Raw genomic sequence first — 23,089 nt, 5'->3', positions numbered from 1 at the left:
GTAAAATATTCAACAATATGAATGTAGAAGAATCCTTTTTTATAACTTTTTCAAAACCTCAGTATCTCGAATTTTTCTTCTGTCCGGTGAAATTCGAGACAGAAAGGTTTGATTATGCTACAAAAATGCCAACGATAATATAAAATTACAAAACAAAAAGAAAAGATAGAAATGAAACAGCTTTTTTTTAAAAAAATTTATTTCAAAAGTGGGTCGAAATTCAATCAAATAAACAAAGTTGATTAAAAATGTGTCACACAAATTTTAAAAGTAGAACTCTACAAACAATATACAGTACTGGCCAGAATGGATGACTCACCACACAAAACTGTGATGTTTAAGAATGCACAAGAATAATTGCATTGAACTAAGTATTTATTTTATAAGGATTATTAATTTTAGTTATATAAGCACAGTATACATACATAATTGAAACAGGGTTCAATATTTGGTGTGGAAACTTTTCTTTTTTCAATACATCTTGGATACGATCAGGCATGGAAATACAAAATTTTTCGCAATAGTCTGCTGTAATTTTTGTTATCCATACTTGTTTTAAAGTTTCCCATAAGTCTGAAAGTGAAGTGGGGTTATGCTCAGAAATTTTGCGCTTTAATTAAATTACCCAACAGTTCTCGATTGGGTTTAGATCCAGGGAATTTCCAGCTCATGGCCCAAGGATCTGAAAACCTTTCTTTGCAATCCATTTCTTAACAGATTTAGTCTGGTAGCAGGGTGCTCCATCATGTTGGAAGTGTGTGCACTAGTTGATATCCATAAGCGTTGGTAACTTTCCTTTTAGCACATCGAGATAAACTGTTCCATTAATTGATGTGCCTTCAGGCATGAACCACAATCCACATCTTCCTTTGGCACAAATGGCTCTCCAGATCATGAGTTTTGAAGTATTCTTTACAGTGGGAATAATGTAGCATTGACAGTCTCTTTTATCGGGAGACTTTTGTATGTTTCTACAAAATGCCTAAAACTGCGATACTTGAGTCTCATCTGAAAACATCATGTTTCCATTGCTCTGCAGTCCACCCCTGATACTTTTTACAAAATGTCAGACGGTCAGCAGTGTTTTTTCGTTAGACAATTTTGGCTTCTTAGCAGGCTTATAGGACTTTAAATTGGCATTAAACAGCCTTCTGAGGATTGTTCTTTGGCTTGGGACAATCAAATTTAGCATCATCTTTTGGTAAATGAGCTTGGATTGCTTTCTCTGATTTTCCCGGTGACGTTTTTGCAGTCAAAATTATGGAATCATCCATGCGCTTGCTTGGGCTCTTCTGACGACCTTTTGGCTTTGAATATCCATAAATTTCGGTTGTTTTGAAATTACTTATAGACTTGGAAACTGGCTTTTGTGCCAGTTGTAATCTGGCAGCAATTTCCCGAGTACTATAACCTTCTTCGTTAAGAGTCTTTATTTTTGCATACATTTCGTGCGAATTTTTTTTTACCAGGCATTTTTATATTATTTCACCCTTCGGCAAAAGTTTGTACGTCAACACACGGCGAACATAACTATTTAACTAACGAAATGCCAAACAAGAACATCTACACATTGGTAGACAGCCCAAATGAACATCTGTCGTCAATATGTCACTATGAATTTGAAAACACAAGTGAGTCATCCAGTCTGGCCAGTACTGTGTACATAATTTTAGTTTAAATAATAAAATGGAAAATAAAATCTCTTAAATTGTATTATGATTATTATGAAAATTCAACTTTACAAACAGTATACACATAGAACAGAGGAAATGATTAAGTATTTCCCATGACAGGAATCAAGCTCAGATTATCTGGGAAAAAGTCCCTAATCACTAAACCATATAACATTCACATTTTGGGGGACTGGACCTTAGTTTACATCACAAGAATGGCACCAATAATGTGAAACTACACAATGACATGAATAGATGTAACTTAAATCATTTTTAAATATATTGATGAAAAAAAAAGTGAGTAAAATAAAATCTATCAAAAGGTAGCATGAGAAAGTACAACTTTACAAACAGCATACACCTATTTTAGATCAAAAAATTAGAAAAATAAGATTTAAACATAGAAATCCATTAAACTACATCATATGAATTTGACTGCAGAAACAGTATGTGCATAACTGTACAGCATAAATAAAATTGCAAATAAAATCCGATTTTACTATATCATAAGAATTCTAAAAGTAACAATTGACAATTTTACAAACAGTATATACATAATTGTGCAGCACAATAAAATGTATGAAACAGTTCTTAACTTCAAGCTAAAATGAGGTTCCTTTCGCAGGACAAAGATGAAACACACTCTTTAAAGCCTCCTCCTAGAAATGAACAAAAAACGTTTTAAATAAAATGATGAATTATTTATATTAGGCATCAGAAACTTTCAATCAAATGTAATCAAAAAATTTCAGAAATAATGTCTACTGCATTAAATTTTCAAATGTTACCAAAATAGATTGTATTGTTCTGCATTTATATATAGCAATTTTGACTAAAATCCCAGAATTTCACAAATCATGAATTGGTTTGGACTCTAGTGATTTATTTCTTGTACACAAATGGAAAGCAACAGTCCCCACACTTCCAACAGTAAAGAAGCCTTGCCCCACACCTCTTCTCAATTCAAAATTAAGAATCAATCGAAAAAAATTGTGTTGATCAGTTGATGTGTTTGGAGAAAGAATTGAGGCAGTGAGAAACAAAGGGATGCAAGTGGCAAAATTAAAAATTTGGAGATAACCAGTACAAATGGTAGGTGAACCTCTTGTCTATCTTGGAGCAAGATATAGTACTAGTGGCCCTGGTAGGTTCCAGTATACAACTTGATTTAGAAGAAAAATTCAATGAAAGCCTACCTAGGGTCTGATCATTAAACGCGTTTTACTCGAAACTTCAAAATGTCCATTTGCATCCCTTTGCTTCTCACTGCCTCAATTAGCTTAAAAATTTTGTGTTTTAAATATGCTTTATATAATGAATATGCATTTTATTATTTTATATAAGAAAAAATCGAACTTTGAATTGGAAGATGGTAAGTCTCCAACCATCTGTTCCGATTTTTGAGGCAGTGTCCCAAACTTTTTAGAGGCCATTTTACCAACAATGATGTGTAAATCCAATAACGCAGCCAAATTAAAAAAAAAATCCAATTTGGAATGCAACTCACCTAATATCTCCTCCCCCTATATCTCTTTTGATTTCTCATTATTTTGATGTATTAATTACCTTTCATATGACTTCTGTCCAAAGTGGAAAATTAAGCACTTAGAAGCAAAGGGTAGCAAGAACTAAAATTAAAAATTTAAAGATAATGGCAGAAGCAACTCTCATCTCTTTTGAAGCAAGCCAAGAGTAAGTCCTAGTAGCCCTGGCAGGCAATGGTTCCCATATAGGGGGGCAAGTAGGGGCTTAAGCTCCCCCCCCCCAATATAAATAGGAACCTCCTTGCTTTTAATGCATTTTTCTTTGAAAAAATATAAAAACATTTCTTCTCTAGCCATCAATGAATAATTTATTAAAAGTGTGAAACTTTAATAAGTCTAATCTGCACTGAAATCGGTTTCTAAGGGGAAATATTAGGACTGGAACAATGCATCGGCGCCAATGGTTTAACAATTTAGCCATCGGCATCGGCGGTCAATGCTAACTTGGAGGAAGCATCAGCCCATCGGCCTCAAAAAACATTGAAAAGCAGATGGAATTGGCCGATGTTTTTGAAAAAAGGACCTTTGCTGCTTTACTTTTATTTCAATGTAAAGGAAGCTATTGTTTTCATATAAAATTTTTTACTTTAATTTCAGTTTGAATTTCTATTTTAATTGGGAGCCGGACAGAACGTCTAGATCCAAAACATTCATGGACAAAACGTTCAGGTCCAAAATGTCCGAGAGACAGAACATCCCACTGAAATAACGTCCGGTGGACATAAACATCCAGAGGACATAACGTACGATGGACAGAGTGTCCACGGACAAAAAGTCCACATTTTTGGAGAGCTAGGACAAAACGTCCATTTTTCTGAGCAAGTGGGACAAAACATCCAGTTTTCTGAGTAAGGGGGACAAAACGCCCAGATTTTAAAGTTTTACCTTCGTCTCAACTAATTTTGTTGAATTATTTGTGTATAAGTTATAGAAGATTAAAATTTCCTATGTAGGTTCTGAGTACGTTCCAGCTGTCCACTTCCCATTTGTTTTCAATCGGGTGCTCTAAAAGACCTATTTACTCTTTTTTTTGTTTGTGGCTATTAACTTATATCAATGCAAAACTAATATAGCATCTTAGACTGACAATCATTTGGTGATATATTGCCAAATTGGAGACTAACTTGGAAACAAATATGAGATGGCAAAACCAGCATTTGTGACAATTTGTTAGATTCCCGATGAACCAACGGTAATTTTAAATTTTTCGATATTTGTAATATGAATCACAGAAATGCAGTCTTTTTTGTACTGCTTCAGCAGAGTTACAAGTTTGGGGCCCGTTGAAATATATTTTGGGACCCTCTTTCTCTATCACAGATCTTATAAAATGTTTATTATAAGCATTATTGTAAATACTATGGGGGCCCCACAATCATGAGACCTCTTGCGAAATTGCAACATTTGCGTTATTTTAAATCCGTTACTGCACCTCAAAACAAACTAGGGTGCAAGTTTTAAAAGGGTTTTTCTGCTCGCTCTAAGGCAGGGGTTCTCAAACTGAGGCGGGGGAGGTGCACACCTCCCTAGTGGGCAAAGAAGAGTGTCCTGGGAGACATGCATGTTTAGAAAAAATAAAATAAAAAGTAAAACTATAATTTGCTATTTCTGAGAATATAACTGTTTAGAATCAAACAAAAGGCACTTCTCCTTTGTCTAGTTGAATTCTGCCCCTGCATACAGTGATGTAACCAGAAAACAGTTTTAGAGCGGTACATTAAAGGAAGGGAAAACAAAAAAAAAGTTTTTTTTTTTTTTTTTGATCTGATAAAAAAAAAAGGAGCGGGGGGGGGGGGGGGGGGGGGGGTGCTGTCAAAATTTTGAAAGTTTTTGTATTAAAAACGCAATTTCAGAATTTTTTTGTGTATGCTCTGGTAAAATAGAGTAGTCTCAGCGAAAATTTCTAGAAATTGAAGAATTTAAAGCGCAATTACAGGCCTTGTTCGTTGACGTTATGGTAAGGGAGGGAGCTCAGAGATCGTTTGCGATCAATTTTTTTTAATTGATTGGAATCAGTTCCTTCTCCCCCCTGCAAGTTTTCGAAATTGAAGTAAAAAAACGCAACTTTAAACAAACTTTGAAGATTTTATGGAAAGGGGGATCTGTAGCATTTCTCTTGATTTTTTTTTCAAAATTACGGTCCAATAAACTTAATTAATGTTTTACATTCAAGGGCTATACCACTTGTCGTTTAAAAAACCCATTGCTTGTAATATTAAAGAAAGGTGGTATAGGGACTCTTGCCCGAATATTTTCTTAAACTCAAGTCTAAAAATGCAATTGCAAGGTCATATTTTGTAATATTAAGAACACTAATTTTTCAATAGTAAAGCTCCAAAAACGCAATCCTCAGTGATTTTCCATGTTGTTGAGTATTTGGGGGCTTTCACCTAAAACTTACAAACAAATATTTGATCAAAAGAATGACCTCTTTCATTTTAACATAATATGAAATCTGGTTATTAAGTCGGTACAAGAAAAACCAAAAAACTCTTGAGAAGAATCATTGGATGAGTTTAGAGTGTAATTTAACTTTGATGTAATTTACTGTGATAAATACAATTTCTATTTATAATTGGCAAATTATGTGTTTGTGTTCTCTTAAACTCCACCACAGTCATTCCGTCAAAACGCATAAACTTGAATTTGTCAACCTAGTGCATGAAAAAGTATTTAAATTAACAATTGCTTATTGTTACTTCTCTATCACGAAAGTATTCATCAGTTAAAAGATTGAATTAATACACAATTTCATAAAAATATTGTTTTGTTCTAAGGAGTTCAAACACTTGGTTCAGAAAAGTTGTCATTTCATCACAGAGCAGAAAATAGCACAAACATTGAAGGAAAAGGAATAGAATTTTTTTTTCACTGTCTTGTTTTTCATATTTTAACAATAAAGTGCAAAGGGGAAAAAAAAGTCAGATCGCTTAAACCTTTAAAAAAAACCTTGTTTTTCCGTTACAAATGGAATTGCTCTGAACTAAAAGGCATTATTTTCTCTATTGTACTTAATTAAAATGGCAGGGCTATGGACATTACCGTACGCTGTGGATCGCTGTAAAATAAAATCTCAACAAAACATAAATGGGAAAAGGAGCCAAGTTCGATCAAAATGAAGCCCTGGGTAGATGGTGTCACCGATAAAATAGTTAAGATCTAAAGGGTACCAAGTTCCATAGATGTTCCTCATAGAAGTTGGATTGTCCCATGTTTTCCAATTAATTTAGAAAACAATTTTTTTATTTTCCTTGATTCTGGATTTTAAACTTGTGGCAAGTTTTGGTTGTCAATAACAATTTTCAAAACATTTGACTACTCCAATTATACAGTAACTTGCCAGAAGAAAGTAAAAAGTGTTTTCAAAATGAATTGAAGAACATAGAGCAGTCCAATTTCCATGAGAAACTGCTATGGAACTTGTTATCCGTTGAGATCTGAATCTTGTCGGTGACACCGTCTACCAAGAACCTGATTTCAATGGAACTTGGCTACTTTTCACATTGATATTTTGTTTGGATATGATTAAGTTTTGGAAGCTACATCATAGTAATGTTCTTCTTTATAATTAAATATAAAAGCGCGTACAAATACAAAACTTCCATCCCCCTACTTTTACGATGCACTGATTCTTTTCATTAGTAATTTCGAAGATATTTTGATAACTGAGGGGTTTGGCGCTACCGACAATTATGGGCTGTAATCGTTTGCTTCTGTCACTATCAGCAAGGCCATGGCCGAACTACATTAGCTCTCAGTCTTTGGCGTCCACAAATTTGGCGACAATTGGGAAAATTGCTAAGACTCCTAGTTTTCAAACTCTTCCCGCAATTTCCACATTGACCGGGAGAATCATCATAACGTAGATCATAAAATATGCAGAATTGGCGAAAACATTTCCCCACTGCTTAATAATTCGGTGGCGCCAAGTTTGTGGACCGTTAAGAAATTAAAATGAAGCGAAGCTAAAAGACATAACCATGGCAATGCGAAACAAAACATCAGTAATTTTAATGGAGATTAGATTTATTCAAACTTGATTTTTAACAACTTGTAACTTTTTTTCCTGTGGAGATAGAAGATTAAAATTGTTTTTTTTCCTGTCGAAAAAAGCCTGTTTTAAAGCACCAGACTGAGGTTTTCGGTTACATTTATAACTTTAACTTGCGTTGTGACTAACAGAGCTGAATAGCTCGATCCGCAAAGCGTTCGAATGGTAACCAGAAGAACGAGTGTTCGGACCAAAGTCCGGACAATCTGCATCAAAAAATTAGACAAATACCGCACAATACATGAACACTTGAAAACAATAAATAACTCAAGTGAGGTAATAAAATGAATGAGATGGAAACGCATGGATTATTTTTTTGTCTGTATGCAAGATCTTTCTTATTTCTTGAAGAAATTTTCCCTTATTTTAAAGCTCATCGGAACAGCTAATGATGAAAAATAGACTTACGGTCTAAAAATCAATTTTTTGGACATGCCCCTTGCTGCTGCAAAATTTTGATGCAGCCTGTAGTTCTTATGCAGATTTTTTTTTTAAAGCAAAATTTTAATACAATTTTCCGATTTTTTGCGCCGCTTTCGGCGAAAAAAAAAACAATTAACCTGTTTTTATTTACTTTTTTTAATAAAGCTCAAAACTACTAGACTGAGTTGTTCGGTTTTATAAGTTTTTTTTGGTAGAGCGTTCGGCTATGAACTAGCTGAACTTTGGCCCCTTCCCGGGCTGTCCAACATTATAGCTAATGAATATAAAATAGAAAAGGAATATTATATTACATTATATTTAATGATATATTAATACATCATACAAATAGTGCATTACTTTTATTTTCAAGTATAAAAAAATAATGTTGATATAATTAGTACAGTAAACCTATTAGCAAACACCCCTCTTATGCATTTTTAATTCCCCGATTCCAAGGCTAGTCCCATTATTAAACCCATCCTGTGGACACTCCTCTATTGTGAACAAAAAAATATGCCCCGTTAATGTCCGTATTAGAGAGGTTTAACTCTACACATAATTTTTCTATTGCAAATCTCGCAGATCGAAATATAAATATTGGAAAATATCAAAACATCATGTTTTCAAAATAAATTATGAACTAAACTCCACTCTTTTAAACTGATCAAAATTTCATATTGAGAAAATTGCATTAAATTAATACCTTTTCCTTTTTGGAACCTTTAGGACTGCCCCTTCTTTGTTTTGCTTTGGGTTCATCACCAAAATCTTGGGGAGAAAGGAAATAATGAACAAAACTTGAATATTATAAAATTTTAAAAGCATGTTAGAAAGCTACTAAAGGTCAAGACCAAAGGAAATATTCTAAGTGGAGGTGAATTCCAGCTAACGTGAAACCAAGAGGTCAGAAAATCAATTTAAACAAATCCCTACGAGTTATATATCATTAGAAAGCTTATAAACCCTAGAACAAGAATGTAGTGTTACTTTTTTCTCATATCAGGTTTATTTAGTGGAGGAAGAGATGGTAAAATGGCTGTGTTCTCTGTGGTACATACTGCTTCAGTTCAGTCTGCAATTACGTCTGTTGAATAGACCTGTATTTTGCAACTACATGGCGGCAGTTGTCAGAACCCTAGTCCACTGCAGTAGTTGTGACAATTAAGTTATTCTTGCTATTTGTTTTTGAAAATACTTCTTTTGGTGAAACGTTCGCTTTTGCCTCAAGAGCTGCGGACGCCAAATTCCATTCAGATCTGATTACACATTGATAACTACCTCTTCAAATTATTAATATTGAAGTGACCGTGTTATTATAATTTTTGTTTTATAACCTCTACATTGTAAATTTTCATAATTTCACAGGGTAACTTTGAGAGTGAGTAATTCTCAAATTTAAAGAGCTGCAAGTTTGCAGCAATCTTTTGGTTTTGGTTGACAAAAACTGAACTTTAAAAAGTGTTTAAATAACATTAGTTAACTATCTGTTTTAGTAAAATTTCAAAACCCAGTTTGAAATAATACAGGATTGGTATAGAAAGTAATCGGATTGAGCTTAGAAAACATATTTATTGGCAAAATTTCTACACTTTTTCTCTAAAAATCTTCGAAGTAGTCCCTATGGAAGTCGCAACCCATAAAGCTTCTATAGCTCTCGTCATAGCGAGTTGAACAGCTTCCAGAGTCCTGAACCGCGTCCCCTTTAGTACTCTCTTGACCTTGGGAAATAGGAAGAAGTCCGGCAGTGCTGTATCCGGCACACGACGCTCCTTTTGCTCGTCCGCCAGGTGTTTCGGCACCAGCTTTGCCCAGATCATTCTTAACAATGTCGTGAACGGCCATCTTATTGATCCCGGCCTCTTCTGTGATTGCTCGGATGTTCAGACGATGGTCAGTGTTCGACACATCATGCACTTTTGCACATTTGGGTCCATGTGACTGGTTGATGGACGTCCGGCCCGCTATTCATCGTGGACGTCATTGCGGTCCTCTCGGAACTTCTTATGCCACTGGAAGACTTGAGTTCTGGATAAAGCTTCCTCACTGTAAACCTCATTGATCATTTGAAGAGTTTCTGTAGGTGTTTTCTTGAGTTTGACACAAAATTTGATGTTAACACGTTGCTCGATGGTACGCTCCATTTTCACTCTGACGAAATCCACTAAACATGCACTTCTCTCCCTCCAAGCGTTTGGAGACAACTGACTCAGGTCCGCTCCCCTTCCCTCGATCCCCCACCACCACTAGAGCACCAACAACTGGTTTACAAACGTTTTACCTAGGCATCACAAACCCAGGTGCTTACCAGGTGGTACAGTTACTTTTTATACAAATCCTGTATATGTAATCTTGAGTTTTACCTATTAAGTAGAATATATTGTTCTCACGACCTGCGCAATATAGTACTCTAGGATTGATGTAATGCACCTGCATAACAATATTGGTACAAAGTTTCCTGCTGTTTAAAATGGGGATAATGCACTGTCCCAATGTTACTCCAATCAATGGGGTATGATTAGGACAAACTTAATTTTTTTTTCATGAAATACTATATCAACTAGTGTTCTTCTTTTGCCATATCTTGTAAGAAGTACATACTCAAATGATATATTAATGATTTTTTAAGTTTTTTTACTTTGAATATAAAATTAGGAACAGAATAAAACTTTGCAAATTGTCCCAAAGTTACCCCATCTTACAGTATTTAATTTTTATAAACAGATAAAGAATCTAAAACTTTTTTTTAAGCTAGTAGCTTTCTAAAAAAATCTGTGGCTAGCAATAATTTAGGAATTACTAAAATTAAATTTAAAAAAAAACCAATCAGAAAAAGAATTAAATACTAAAATTAAAAGTACTCAATAAATAACTTACCAGACATTACCAGCTACCGGCAAAATTTTAGCATAAATAACAAATACTGAAAAAATTCCCAAATTTGTATAATTTGCATCCTTTTCATACTTTTTAAAAATTTTACCCTTTGAAATTCCTTGATTCCCATATTTTATCAATGTTCTCAACGTCCTTAATTAAATCTTTGACCAATATTATTTTCTAAAATGTTCATAAGCATAAGACACTGCTGAAAATTAATAATTTTTGTAAGTCTCTTGAATCAACTCGAATGCACAATTAGAAATCTACAAGTCCCCAATTACACAATTAGACATATTAGGAGGGTTAAAAATAATGCTAAAAACAAAATTATCCACGTCCAAACTGTATAATTGCACAGTAAAGAAAAACGAGCGAGTATTGCAGAAGCGGATGCAATCTCATTTTGAAACGTGTGAAAAATCAAGACTGAAGCGTAAAAGAGTAAGAATAGGCTATGATGCGTAAATTTTGCACCCAATCTGTAGAAGTCGATAAATATGCATGCTGTTAAACCCAAAATCCATGACCAGTTGTCATTTTCCACTACTTTTGATACTTTTTTGCTGAAAATCATGACTTTCCATGACTATTTTCGATCATTGGCTAAATCCATGCCTTTCCATATGTGTGGATACCCTGCAATTAATAGGGTCTACTTCCATCTTGCGATGACCAAACATGGCGAAACATGGATTAAACTATGACACCTAAATTAGAGCAACTGACTAAAGAAATAGATTTAATACACAAAAGATTTTTTGTTTTATACTCATACAAAAATATTTTTACGACATCCTTCAAATGAAAATTCTACACTTAGTACGACACTAGCCAAGAAGATTAGGCGTTAATTTGAAACAATTTATTCTACCTTTTATACCTAGCAGAACCCTTTTTCTGGCACTCCCCGCCCCCATATAGGTCATACAACTAGACATCATTATAAACTAGTTCTGAATTTAACTTTCGTAAAATTTTGGTGGAACTGAAGCCTTTATCAATTCTTTGAGAAAAAAAAAATCAAGGACTTCCTTTAAGAGTTACCTGCTCTATACTATCTTGTTGATATCATTTTTTATCTGAAAAGCATGGAAAATAATAAAAGAAAAGTAATATAATATTGATGCTTGAAATCATGATGGGAAAGAAAATACCTCATGAATATTTAAGGATTTTAAGAAGGCCATCCTCTCTTTTATATTACTTTGCACCATCTTTTCATAAGCACTAAGTGGTTCAACCTGCAATGATAAAATTACAGTAAATAAAATTCTTGAAATTTATTGTTTTCTTTTTAATGAAGGGCATAACATATATTTCATGAAAAATTCATGCTTTAAAAACTAAAAAATAAATAAATAAATTTATTCATAATCAATATAAATTTGCAAGTTTAAAAACACTGTTTACTGTTTTGTTATTCATCATTATTATTTTGTTTTTGATTAGGTATTTTCAAGAATACTCTTACAAACCTCCTCCAGCTCTTTTCACTCTTTTTTTTTACTATGCACCCACAATAATAACTATTTTAATAATTGTGCGTGCATGGAGTCAGTCCTAAGTAATCTTGATGATTTATAGAGAGAACACTGCTACCAATTGTGGATACCAACTATGGTATTACCATTTACTCTTTCTACAGAAATAGCTGCTAAAGTCACATCAAAGAAAGAAGAGTTTCTTATTCTCATCAACATGGAGGAAATTCTCCCAGTTTTTGAGAACTGTTTGGTTCAAGATACTATGGAGTATCTTTTTCCTTTCGCTTGTGTCTGTCCTTCAAGCTGTCAGGCAAGCGCATGTACTGTTTACCCTGCTTAACTGGACACGCTTTGTATTTCCTAATCTAGAAAATCACCAGTTTTGTTTTACCTAACTATAACTTGTAATACCACGTTAAATTATGATACACCATTTAAATTACGATACACGTGTAAAACCACGTTACACCATAACTTGTAATACCACGCTTTGTATTACCTAATCTAGAAAATCACCAGTTTTGTTATGACGAGTGCAAATTTCTTCTCTATTTCCATTTCATTATACTTGTAGAAACAAGATGAAACAAAACAAGTAGGGTCCTATTGCAATTTGTGATTGCAAAAAAAAAAAAAAAAAAAAAAAAACATTATTTGAATAAAAGACATTAAAATCCAAATGAATACAAGGGGCTGGATGCATTTTATTGAATAAATTTAAAAAACAAAATATCATATAGCCATTGACAGGAATTTTGGCAAAATCTTTCCAAAAAGCACAAAGTTGTATTTTAATTTGATAGATATGGGCGTGGCAAAATCATGATTTTAATTGCACAATATGAAGTAGAAGATGGGAATTTTCATTGTTCAAGACAGGGGCGGCATTTCAGCATTTCATTTGGGGGGTCGAGTTTCTTAAATATGAATTACCTCAGTATGGAACAAAACACATATTGGCTAACAGCAAGTAATCATGATATGGGTTTAGAATTAATAAAAATTAGTGTTCAAAAGCAATTTAAATTTTTGTGACAAAATTTGTAATTTATTTTATACTAGTCGCCTGCGGCGACCAGCTGGTTTGCCTTCTTACGCTATTCGTCTTTCTGTGCAAAGCCACCTACGGCGGCTGTTTGGCTAACTTGTCATTTAACTTTATATTTCAAGTTTGCCGCCTTCGGCGGCTATTTAAATAAATTTGGCAGCAGTATTAATCAATCGATCTCTATCTTTATTTGTGCCATTCACATTTTTACGCCAAGAGATTGCCGCCTTCAGCGGCTATTTACCTTTATGATCTATCTCTAAATTTTTCTTATCCATCTCTATTTATTTTAACCTCCCCGCCCATTACCTAACTAAAACAAAGATCACTCAAAAAATTCCTTTTTTTTATTTAAGTAGAGCAAAAAAAAAAAACTCAAATTCCCCATAGTGTGCAAAAATTAGCGTTTGACAAAGATAAAAAAATCTCGCTGTTTTTATTGAGTTAATATCGCACAACTATGAAATGTAACGTAATATAGATACAGCAAAATGTCCAGCTTGGGGGGAGGGCGGAATGGAAAAAGAAATAAAAGCAATCCCTAAATAAAAGAAAAAAAGCAAGCGCTGCCGGAAAAACACGTGGTTATCTCGTCATAAAATGTAGAAGTAAGCTATATAGTAAAAAAAAAAGATTAATATTGCTTGCGATTAAGATTCCATCGTAAATATCGAATCGAAATCCAAGTAGTGACGTCACCGGTATAAAAGATTGAAGAACGCTTTTTTCGACCGATGCGTGAAAAGATATGATGTGTTCAGCATAAAAAAATTGTAAAAAAAAACTATTGTGTCTTTTTAAGAACTTTTTTTTTAAAGACGGCGAAATGTTTTTACTATTACCAACTTAAATTTTAGAAGTAAAGCTTTGATTCTTCTCACAGGATGATATGAATCAAAGCTTTAATTCTAATTAAGCATTTTATTTTTTCTAAAAAAATAAAACCCAGGAAAAAATGCAGATTAAAAGTTTTTTCAAAAATTCATAAAAAATACAAAAATTGCTCAATCTTCAAAAAATTTTCATTTATCATATTTAAAATTAAATTTTCTACACTATAGTATAAAAAACATTTGTGTGGTGCGATTGGTTCGGGATCTGTGAGGTAAAAAGTGCAAAAAAACACATAAAACATTAAATAACTTTTTTCTAATTAAAATATCAAAAATCGAAGCACGAGGTGCACATCTTCAGCAAAAACTGTACCTGTATACCAAATTTCATCTGTCTAGGCTTTACCGTTTTCCCGAGAAACGCGCCACACACACACACACAAACATCTTATTTTATTATATGTATAGAATATCTTGTCATACAAAGTATCCTGATATTACAGTTTTCATCTTTTAATAAAGTTTTGATGCTTGATCTTTAAAATACGGAAGAACAGGAAACCTGGTTACTAATCCAGCAGTGCCCAGTGTCATGCTTTTTTTTAGCGAGTTTTTTTTTTTTTTTTTGTCCCTATTGTACCTTGAAAATAATTCTCTATTTTCCTCAGACACGAAAATGATTTTTTTCTACTAGCTGAACCGATTGGAATAGTTGAAAAATAATTGAAGTAACAAAGTTGCAAAGTTGAAAACATACGTTTCACATCTTGCTCGTTAAAATCACCCTGGTAACTTTAAAAATTGTTATGGTTTTGATTTTTCATCATTGAACAGTCTAGTCTAGTCTCTAAACAATTCTTCTTGCCTCATGCTGTAAATTTTACTCATAATTGAAACATTTTATTTTTTGTTTTCTATATCCAATCCAGATAATAGAGAGCTAACAATACAGGAAAATGTTTAACATCAAATCTTGTGCTAATTTTATTAGAAACTGATTCTATTATTTTATACAATATGTTAAATAAATATGCATTTTGGTCACCTCTTCTAAAGTCATTTGAATATTCTTTGCAGTTTTTAAAAATTATCTTGGAGTAAGAAATTTTTTTGAAATGATCCATGCTAGGTTGAAATTTACATCTGCGTTTAATTTATTAATAGTTTCAATTGTAGCTTGAACTGAAGCTTAAACATTCCAAAAATTAAGTTTAACTGATTGAAGATGTTTTGATAGAGTAAGGCATTGTTCAAAAACTCTCCACAATACAAACAAAGCGAATAAGCATTCAAACGAAGACGTGTTAAAGGACAGTAGCTTTTTCATTATTGAAAGAGTCGTTTTCCAAAATCACTGCTTTGAAATTATCGAGGAGGGTCTTTATGGTTTTAAAGACCATCTTGTGTTGTCTCTTGAAGACCCTCTTGTGTCACTTCGAGATTGAATAGTTAAAGGGCCCCCAGGAAAGATATTTGTTGATGTGATATTTTTTTTTCAAAAATAGTATATATTTTTGAGAAGTATAATATGAAATAATACTATGCATTTAGTAGCTGAAATGTGTTTCTGGAAAAAGAAAATGGTGGTGAACACTCATTAAATAGACACATTTAAAATATGAGCGTAACAATGAATGTAAAATACCAAGGCATTTACAATCGACGCTCAATATAATGACCGTCTCCGTCCCAAAGAAAAAGGTCTTTATAACGAGTGGTCGTTATAAGGGGTGGAATTAAAAAGAAAATACACATGCGTCATTCATGCGTCATACCCAAATTATTTTTACCATAGGAGTTTTTAGAAAAATCATGTGTGCAAAATATTAAACAGATTTTGAAGCAGAAAATATAGGGAAAAAAAATATTACACACTTAAAAAATAAATCATTTACTTTCTGAAGATAAAATCAGAAACATGTTTGCCTTTTTAGCACATGTTATTTTGCAAAACATAATTTTCTGTTTCAGTTATAGATGATAATTAGTGTTTTTCTTGCCTTTCAAAGAAACATTTTGAACACCTCTAGAACTCGAAACATTTTTCATATTAGGAACTTTGGTCTCAATTTCATCATCATCATCTGATCATGATATACATCAATTTGTTTTTGTGCATAATATCGAGAGGTAGTTTACCTTCTGACAGATGTTCGACACATTCTAAATCATAATTTGTTTTAGCATAATCGCCAAAGTTTAAAGATTCATCCAATTTCATTTTCTTAGAAATTTTTTACGGCTTATCATCTTGGATTGCCTCACCAATCCCTTTTTACTTTTGCTTTTTAAAATCAGCATGATGGAAAAAATTCTTGATGGTCTTTTCTGAGGATTCATTCCATGCTGCTTTAAAGAGATGCAAAGCAGCAAGGATATCCTTTTGTAATCTTCACCTCCGTGGAGTGCAGAAGCAAACTCTTAAAAACCATTTGATTCAAACACCAAACTATACCAATACATCTGTTAAGTTCTTTTTCTTTATAATCCGGAAATCTCTTTTTTCCTCTCATTTTTTTTTCTGTGCTGCGGTGAGTGATAGTCGTCCCCCCCCAATCAAAATTGGATTTTACATTGAAGATTTCATGCAGCTATCCGTAAACAATAACCAAGGTCATTTCAAGTTATACTTTTGTTTAATTGGAAAAAGCATTGGAAATAGCGACCGCTGAATTCGGTCGCTGTATTGGATTAGACAATACAGAACGGTTGTTATAACGAAACCAAATTAACATAGGATTCATAGGGATAAAGTTGGGTCTTTTACCACTGGTCGTTATATTGGGATGGTCTTTATAATGTGTGATCGTTATAATGAGCGTCGATTGTATTGTGAAAATCAGGTAGCCACACCATTGCACAGACCTCATAACCATAATTACACAGAGCACACAAGAATGAAATATTTAGCCAATATGACGAAATTACGTCTTTAGTTAAAATTAACCATGATTCTTCATCAGTTTTTTCTGTTCTGAAAAGGCTGGTAAAGGATTGATGAGTTTCTAATAAATCATTCAAAAAACCGAAAACACTCGCTCATGTTTGGAAATGTGTCAAGTTTCATCAATAATTCTGGAGAACCAGCAAGATTCTTTTTTTCATGAACATTGTTTTGTGATTTACATAAATTGAAGTTGCTCATTTTTCATCACTCCTCTCAAAAACTTTGGGGATGCGACTGCCCCCTTTTGACATCCCTATTTTCCGCCCCTGGTTCAAGACAGAGGTACCCCCCTCCTCAGTAAATATTTCAAAATTATTTATGTTCTTGAAAGAATTTCCTCCTTTTTATGTCCAAAAAACACTGAATTTCCAATGAATTTTTGACAGATTATTTTTAAGTTGATGTTCAAGGAAAATCAAGGAATGTCATGTAACTGGCTGAGCCACTCAAAAGGAAAACAGTTTGCTCATTATAACATCTGAGGGCAACCAAAACAATTCCAGAAAACACTCAGCTCAAAAAACTCTAAATATTACGATCACCTGCTTTACAGTGATGTAATCCCCCATTAAATTATTATGAAGCATAAATCACTTTCAAGTAATAACGATCACAAGAAAAGTATCATTACAGCAAAATTTCAAACAGTATTACCGTTAAATTTAAAAATATAATACCTGTTTTATATTTTCTTCCTTCTTCTCAACTTCATCGTAACATTTTTTCTGTAAATAAAATTGCAGTAAATAACAAAAATAAAACACACAATTTCAATACACAGAGTGAACTTAAAATTTTATGAAAAACTGAACTTGACAAGGCAAAGGTGTTAATAGGCTACTCATAGGCGGCTTGTACAGGGGGGGGGGGGGCAACTGCCCTCACTTTCAAAAGTAAAGGGCTCCTTGCTCCCTCGCTTTTCAGAGTTAAAAATTGATGATCAATTGAAAAATGCTTTTTTATTGGTGGATTGATTTATTTCACGAAAGTAAAAACTAGGGATGCACCAAATAGTGATTTTGCCGGATACCGGATATCTTGCATCTCTTCATTTGCCAGATTCGGATATCCGGCTTTACAGTTACTTTTAGTTATATACATTGCTTGTTCACATACTTTTATGTAATGCTGCATTGAAATAATAAACCAAACTTCATGCACACATCATTTCTTTAAAAACACATTATTATTATTGAATGTTTTTATTATTCACATGTACCTTTACAAAAATTCATAATTATAACTCGACTTTCATGACATAAAAAAAAATAGTAGAAACAAAATAATCTCTCGTGACAAAGTAATACATTTCCTTGTTTACAGTTTTTTAATGACAAAATTCCTTTTATTAAGAAAAGTACACATGTAAAAATTCCTAACATACAAATAGAAAAAGAAAATACTAAAACAGGCTATTTTCACTATTTTAAAAACAATTTAATAACATCATACTTGAAATTTTATTTTAATTCCAGAAAATAAAGTTTACATTCATTGAAGATGCAAATCAGCTTATTCAGTTTATTATTAAGATTCATGCTAAGCACAGTCACTTTTTAAAAAACAAATTAACGAATTTATACTTAAATAATAAACTTTAAATGTTACTTTAATTGGAAAAAATAGAGGCACACATTCTTAAAAGAAGCAAATTAGCATCGTAAATATATTATACTTAAATAATTAACTTAATATTTTACTTTTGCTCCAAAAAATAGTTATGCATTCTGAAAAGATGTGAAATGAAATCTGAAACACATTATAAAAAGTTATGCTAAACACTTTTCCTTTTTCTAAACAAATTAGTAAACTCTTTTTACTTGTGTAAGACTTGCACCAGTCGGATTTGCTTGAAAACTCGTTTTGGAAAATAATTTTTCCCAGCATTGACATTATCGTGTTTTTCTCACATTCATTGCCACTGCCGTCTTCAAATGTTGGATATGCCGCTCCCATAGAGAGAGAGAGAGATCCTTCCCTCTCTCTACAATCTTCTTAGCCAAAGGCGATGTATCGTCCACCTACATTGATGAACAGTCAGAGCAGGGGGCTTGACAAAAATTGCCAATAGACAAAACAGTTGCCTACAAGTCTGAGAAAATAGTAGCACATTCGAAAAGAGTAGGGCGGAGAATTAAGTGTTCTAGCGCAACCTTATCTGCCCCCACTTCACCATCAAATTCTGAATGATCTGTTCCTAATGAAAGGTAGCATGAAAAGGGTTCACAGAAAATATCCGCTCCTGCTACACCTTACATCTCTAGTTTTGAACCATTGGTATAAATATGCAGCCTGATCTCTGAAAGAAAGCTGTTAAAAACAGTTTCCATACCCGCAACTGAGCAGAGCTGCTGTATATTCCTTGGACTTCAGTATAGGAACCATAAGAACCAGATTAAATAAAATTTTCTTTATCTGCAAAGGATTTATTGGTGGCAATCGAGGCTCAGCCTGTGTTGGGAACTCAAATTTAGTTCTTTCAAGACAGCTTGCATGCAGACATAGCTGTCCACTGTCTGTGAACTCAAAAAATTTCTTTAAAATTTAATTTGAAAAAATGCAGTGCACTACCTCAATCCTGATTCACTAACAGCAAAAACTTGAAGTTATATATGTAAGTAAACCTCCACTATGACTCAAATATAATGATTAATAAATGTGCTAATTTCATACAACAGCAGTCAATTGCCACACAATCAACAAAATCAAGACACATAACAGAAAAAAAAAACTGGGTAAATAAAGAAAGTTGTGAAAAAATATCAAAACTATCTGTAAATTTTGGAAATTTTCTGCAAACAGCGTCTGCGTGTTTGTCTATGTCTCTCTCTCTCTCTCTCTCTATATATATATATATATATATAATCTGGGTCTGCTTGCAAGAAACCATCTTCTGTTTTTAGCCTACGGGGGCAGGGTCTGGAACAATGCACTGGTAATGTGGTTGACAAATTAGCTTATGATAGAGCCTTAAAGCAAATTTCTTTACTTCAAATTCCATACATATTTTGTTATTACATAATAATAATAATGATGCATCAATTAGTGTTGTTTACATTAAGAAATTAACATTAACCTATAGAAAGGTTGATATGGCAATAACATAATTTCAAACAATGAGCTTTAAATTTTAATTATCTAGAGATCTTACCAGCTTTAAGTTTTCTTTTTCTTGTACAACTTTCTTCTCTCTTTTTTCCTGTAAATTAGAAAACAAAGATTGTATTAAATGCAATTAGCAGCATCTGTAAAGCATTGATGAAGGAATGATTTTTTTTTTCATCTTAATCAGTAAAAAAAAAATTAAAAGCACTTATTTTCACAAATATGAAAAAAACAGAAATTTCAAGCGCTGAAAATTAAGCGATATTCATATGAATAGAATGAAAGTTGATCATATGAAGTTGAAATATTTTCTGAAGTTTAAATTTTTGCGATTACAACAGGCTGGCAAAAATAAATGCTCTTACAGTATATATAAATTCTGCTTCAACAGGAAAAATAATGAGAAGAAATATTAAGGTGATGATGTTAAATGAACAAACACTTATCTGCAAACAAAATAAGAGGCTGTGATAGGAGGTATTAATTATATAGGTAGGGTTCTGGAACAATCCACTGGCAACAAGGTTGACAAATCAGCTTATGACAGAGCCTTAAAGCATATTTCATTACTTCAAATTCCATGCATATTTTGTTATTACATAATAATAATGATGCATCAATTAAGTGTTGTTTACATTTAAGAATTAATGTTAACATTTAGAAAGGTTGATATGGAAATAACAATTTTAAACAATGAGCTTTAAATTTTAATTATCTAGAGATCTTACCAGCTTTAAGTTTTCTTTTTCTTGTGCAACTTTCTTCTCTCTTTTTTCCTGTAAATTAGAAAATAAGATTTTATTAAATACAATTAGCAGCATCTGTAAAGCATTGATGAAGGCATGATTTTTTTTCCATTTTAATCAGTAAAAAAAAATTTAAAGCACTTATTTTCACAAATATGAAGATATCAGAAATTTCACGCACTGAAAATTAAGCGATATTCATATGAATAGAATGAAAGTTGATCATATAAAGTTGAAATATTTTCTGAGGTTTAAATTTTTGCGATTACAACAGGCTGGCAAAAATAAATGATCTTAGAGTATATATAAATTCTGCTTCAACAGGAAAAATAATGAGAAGAAATATTAAGGTGATGATATTAAATGAACAAACACTTATCTGCAAACAAAATAAGAGGCTGTGATAGGAGGTATTAATTATATTGGTAGGGTTCTGGGACAATCCACTAGCAATGAGGTTGACGAATTAGCTTATGATAGAGCATTAAAGCAGATTTCATTACTTCCAATTCCATACATGTTTTGTTCGTTTAGAAATTAACGATAACATTTAGAAAAGTTGATAAGGCAATAACATAATGTTAAACAATGAGCTTTAAATTTTAATTATCTGGAGATCTTACCTGCTTCAAGTTTTCTTTTACTTGTGCAAATATATTCTTTCTTTTTTCCTGTAAATCAGAAAATAAAAATTTCCTTAAATACAATTAGCAGCATCTGAAGTGTTGACAGCAGCATGATTTTTTTTTTTTTTTTTCCATCTTAAATCAGTTAAAAAAAATTAAAAGCACATTTTTTCACAAATATGAAGATATCAGAAACTTCACACACTGAAAATTAAGCGATATTCATATGAACAGAATGAAAGTTGATCATACAAAGGTGAAATATTTTCTGAGGGTTAAATTTTTTGATTCCAACAGGCTGGCAAAAAAAAAAAAAAATGCTTTTAGAGTATATATAAATTCTGCTTCAACAGGAAAAATAAGGAGAAGAAATATTAAGGTGATGATATTAAATGAACAAACACTTATATCTGCAAACAAAATAAGAGGCTGTGATAGGATTATATAGGTAGGGTTCTGGAACAATCCACTGGCAATGAGGTTAACAAATTAGCTTATGATAGAGCCTTCAAGCATATTTCATTACTTCCAATTCCATACATATTTTGTTATTACATAATAATAATGATGCATCAATTCAAAGTTGTTTACATTTAAGAATTAATGTTAACATTTAGAAAGGTTGATATGGCAATAACATAATGTTAAACAATGAGCTTTAAATTTTAATTATCTGGAGATCTTACCTGCTTCAAGTTTTCTTTAACTTGTGCTAATATATTCTTTCTTTTTTCCTGTAAATCAGAAAAATAAAGATTTTCTTAAATACAATTAGCAGCATCTGTAAAGTGTTGAAAGCAGTATGATTTTTGTTCCATCTTAATCAGTTAAAAAAAAAATAAAAGCACCTTTTTTCAAATATGAAGATATCAGAAATTTCACACACTGAATATTAAGTGAAATTCATATGAACAGAATGAAAGTTGATCATATAAAGTTGAAATATTTTCTGAGGGTTAAATTTTTGCGATTACAACAGGCTGGCAAAAATAAATGCTTTTAGAGTACATATAAATTCTGCTTCAACAGGAAAAATAACGAGAAGAAATATTAAGGTGATGAGCTTAAATGAACAAACACTTATCTGCAAACAAAATAAGAGGCTGTGATAGGAGGTATTAATTATATTGGTAGGGTTCTGGAACAATCCACTGGCAATGAGGTTGACAAATTAGCTTATGACAGAGCCTTAAAGCAGATTTCTTTACTTCAAATTCCATACATGTTTTGTTATTACATAATAGTACTGATGCATCAATTAGTGCTGTTTATATTTAGAAATTAACGATAACATTTAAAAAGGTTGATATGGCAAACACATATTTTTAAACAATGAGCTTTAAATTTTAATTTCCTGGAGATCTTACCTGCTTTAAGTTCTCTTTTTCTTGTGCAACCATATTCTTTCTTTTTTCCTGTAAATCAGAAAATAAAGATTTCCTTAAATACAATTAGCAGCATCTGAAAAGTGTTGAGAGCAGCATGATTTTTTTTCCATCTAAATTTAATTTTTTTAATTTAGTTTTAATTTTTTTTAACTGATTAAGTTAAAAAAAATTAAAACCACCTTTTTTCAAATATGAAGATATCAGAAATTTCACGCACTGAAAATTAAGTGAAATTCATACGAACAGAATGAAAGTTGATCATACAAAGTTGAAATATTTTCTGAAGGTAAAATTTTTGAGATTACAACAGGCTGGCAAAAATAAATGCTTTTAGAGTATAT

General features: G+C 32.3%; 1 protein-coding gene across 2 annotated transcripts; it reads right to left on the bottom strand.

Annotated features, from left to right (window-relative positions):
* Positions 1 to 218: 218 nt before the first annotated feature.
* On the bottom strand, positions 219 to 22,773 carry LOC129227690 (nucleolar protein 58-like). Of its 2 annotated transcripts, XM_054862282.1 has the most exons (9): positions 22,728 to 22,773; positions 22,047 to 22,094; positions 21,358 to 21,405; positions 20,717 to 20,764; positions 20,035 to 20,082; positions 17,561 to 17,608; positions 11,726 to 11,812; positions 8,395 to 8,459; positions 219 to 2,332 (listed from the first exon to the last, which is right to left on the bottom strand). In XM_054862282.1, exons 1-9 carry the CDS (start codon positions 22,758 to 22,760, stop codon positions 2,320 to 2,322), a joined length of 438 nt encoding a protein of 145 aa, XP_054718257.1. In that variant the 5' UTR covers positions 22,761 to 22,773; the 3' UTR covers positions 219 to 2,319. The 2 variants fall into 2 exon arrangements, with proteins under 2 accessions (XP_054718257.1, XP_054718258.1); XM_054862283.1 differs by lacking the exon at positions 22,047 to 22,094 and having other exon boundaries at positions 22,728 to 22,772.
* Positions 22,774 to 23,089: the final 316 nt, after the last annotated feature.

The sequence above is a fragment of the Uloborus diversus genome, chromosome 8, assembly GCF_026930045.1.
Source record: "Uloborus diversus isolate 005 chromosome 8, Udiv.v.3.1, whole genome shotgun sequence".
Lineage (NCBI taxonomy): Eukaryota > Metazoa > Arthropoda > Arachnida > Araneae > Uloboridae > Uloborus > Uloborus diversus.
The sequence above is the reverse complement of the archived record's forward strand: the minus strand, read 5'-3'. Positions and strand labels throughout refer to the sequence as shown.

Excerpts from the sequence above, each read along its gene's own strand:
- LOC129227690 (XM_054862282.1), bottom strand. The coding sequence starts at position 22,760 with ATGGTTGCACAAGAAAAAGAGAACTTAAAGCAG. Across the intron at positions 22,095-22,727 it reads AAAAAGAGAACTTAAAGCAG|GAAAAAAGAAAGAATATATT; the intron begins GTAAGATCTCCA and ends TCTGATTTACAG. Across the intron at positions 20,765-21,357 it reads TAAAAGAAAACTTGAAGCAG|GAAAAAAGAGAGAAGAAAGT; the intron begins GTAAGATCTCCA and ends TCTAATTTACAG.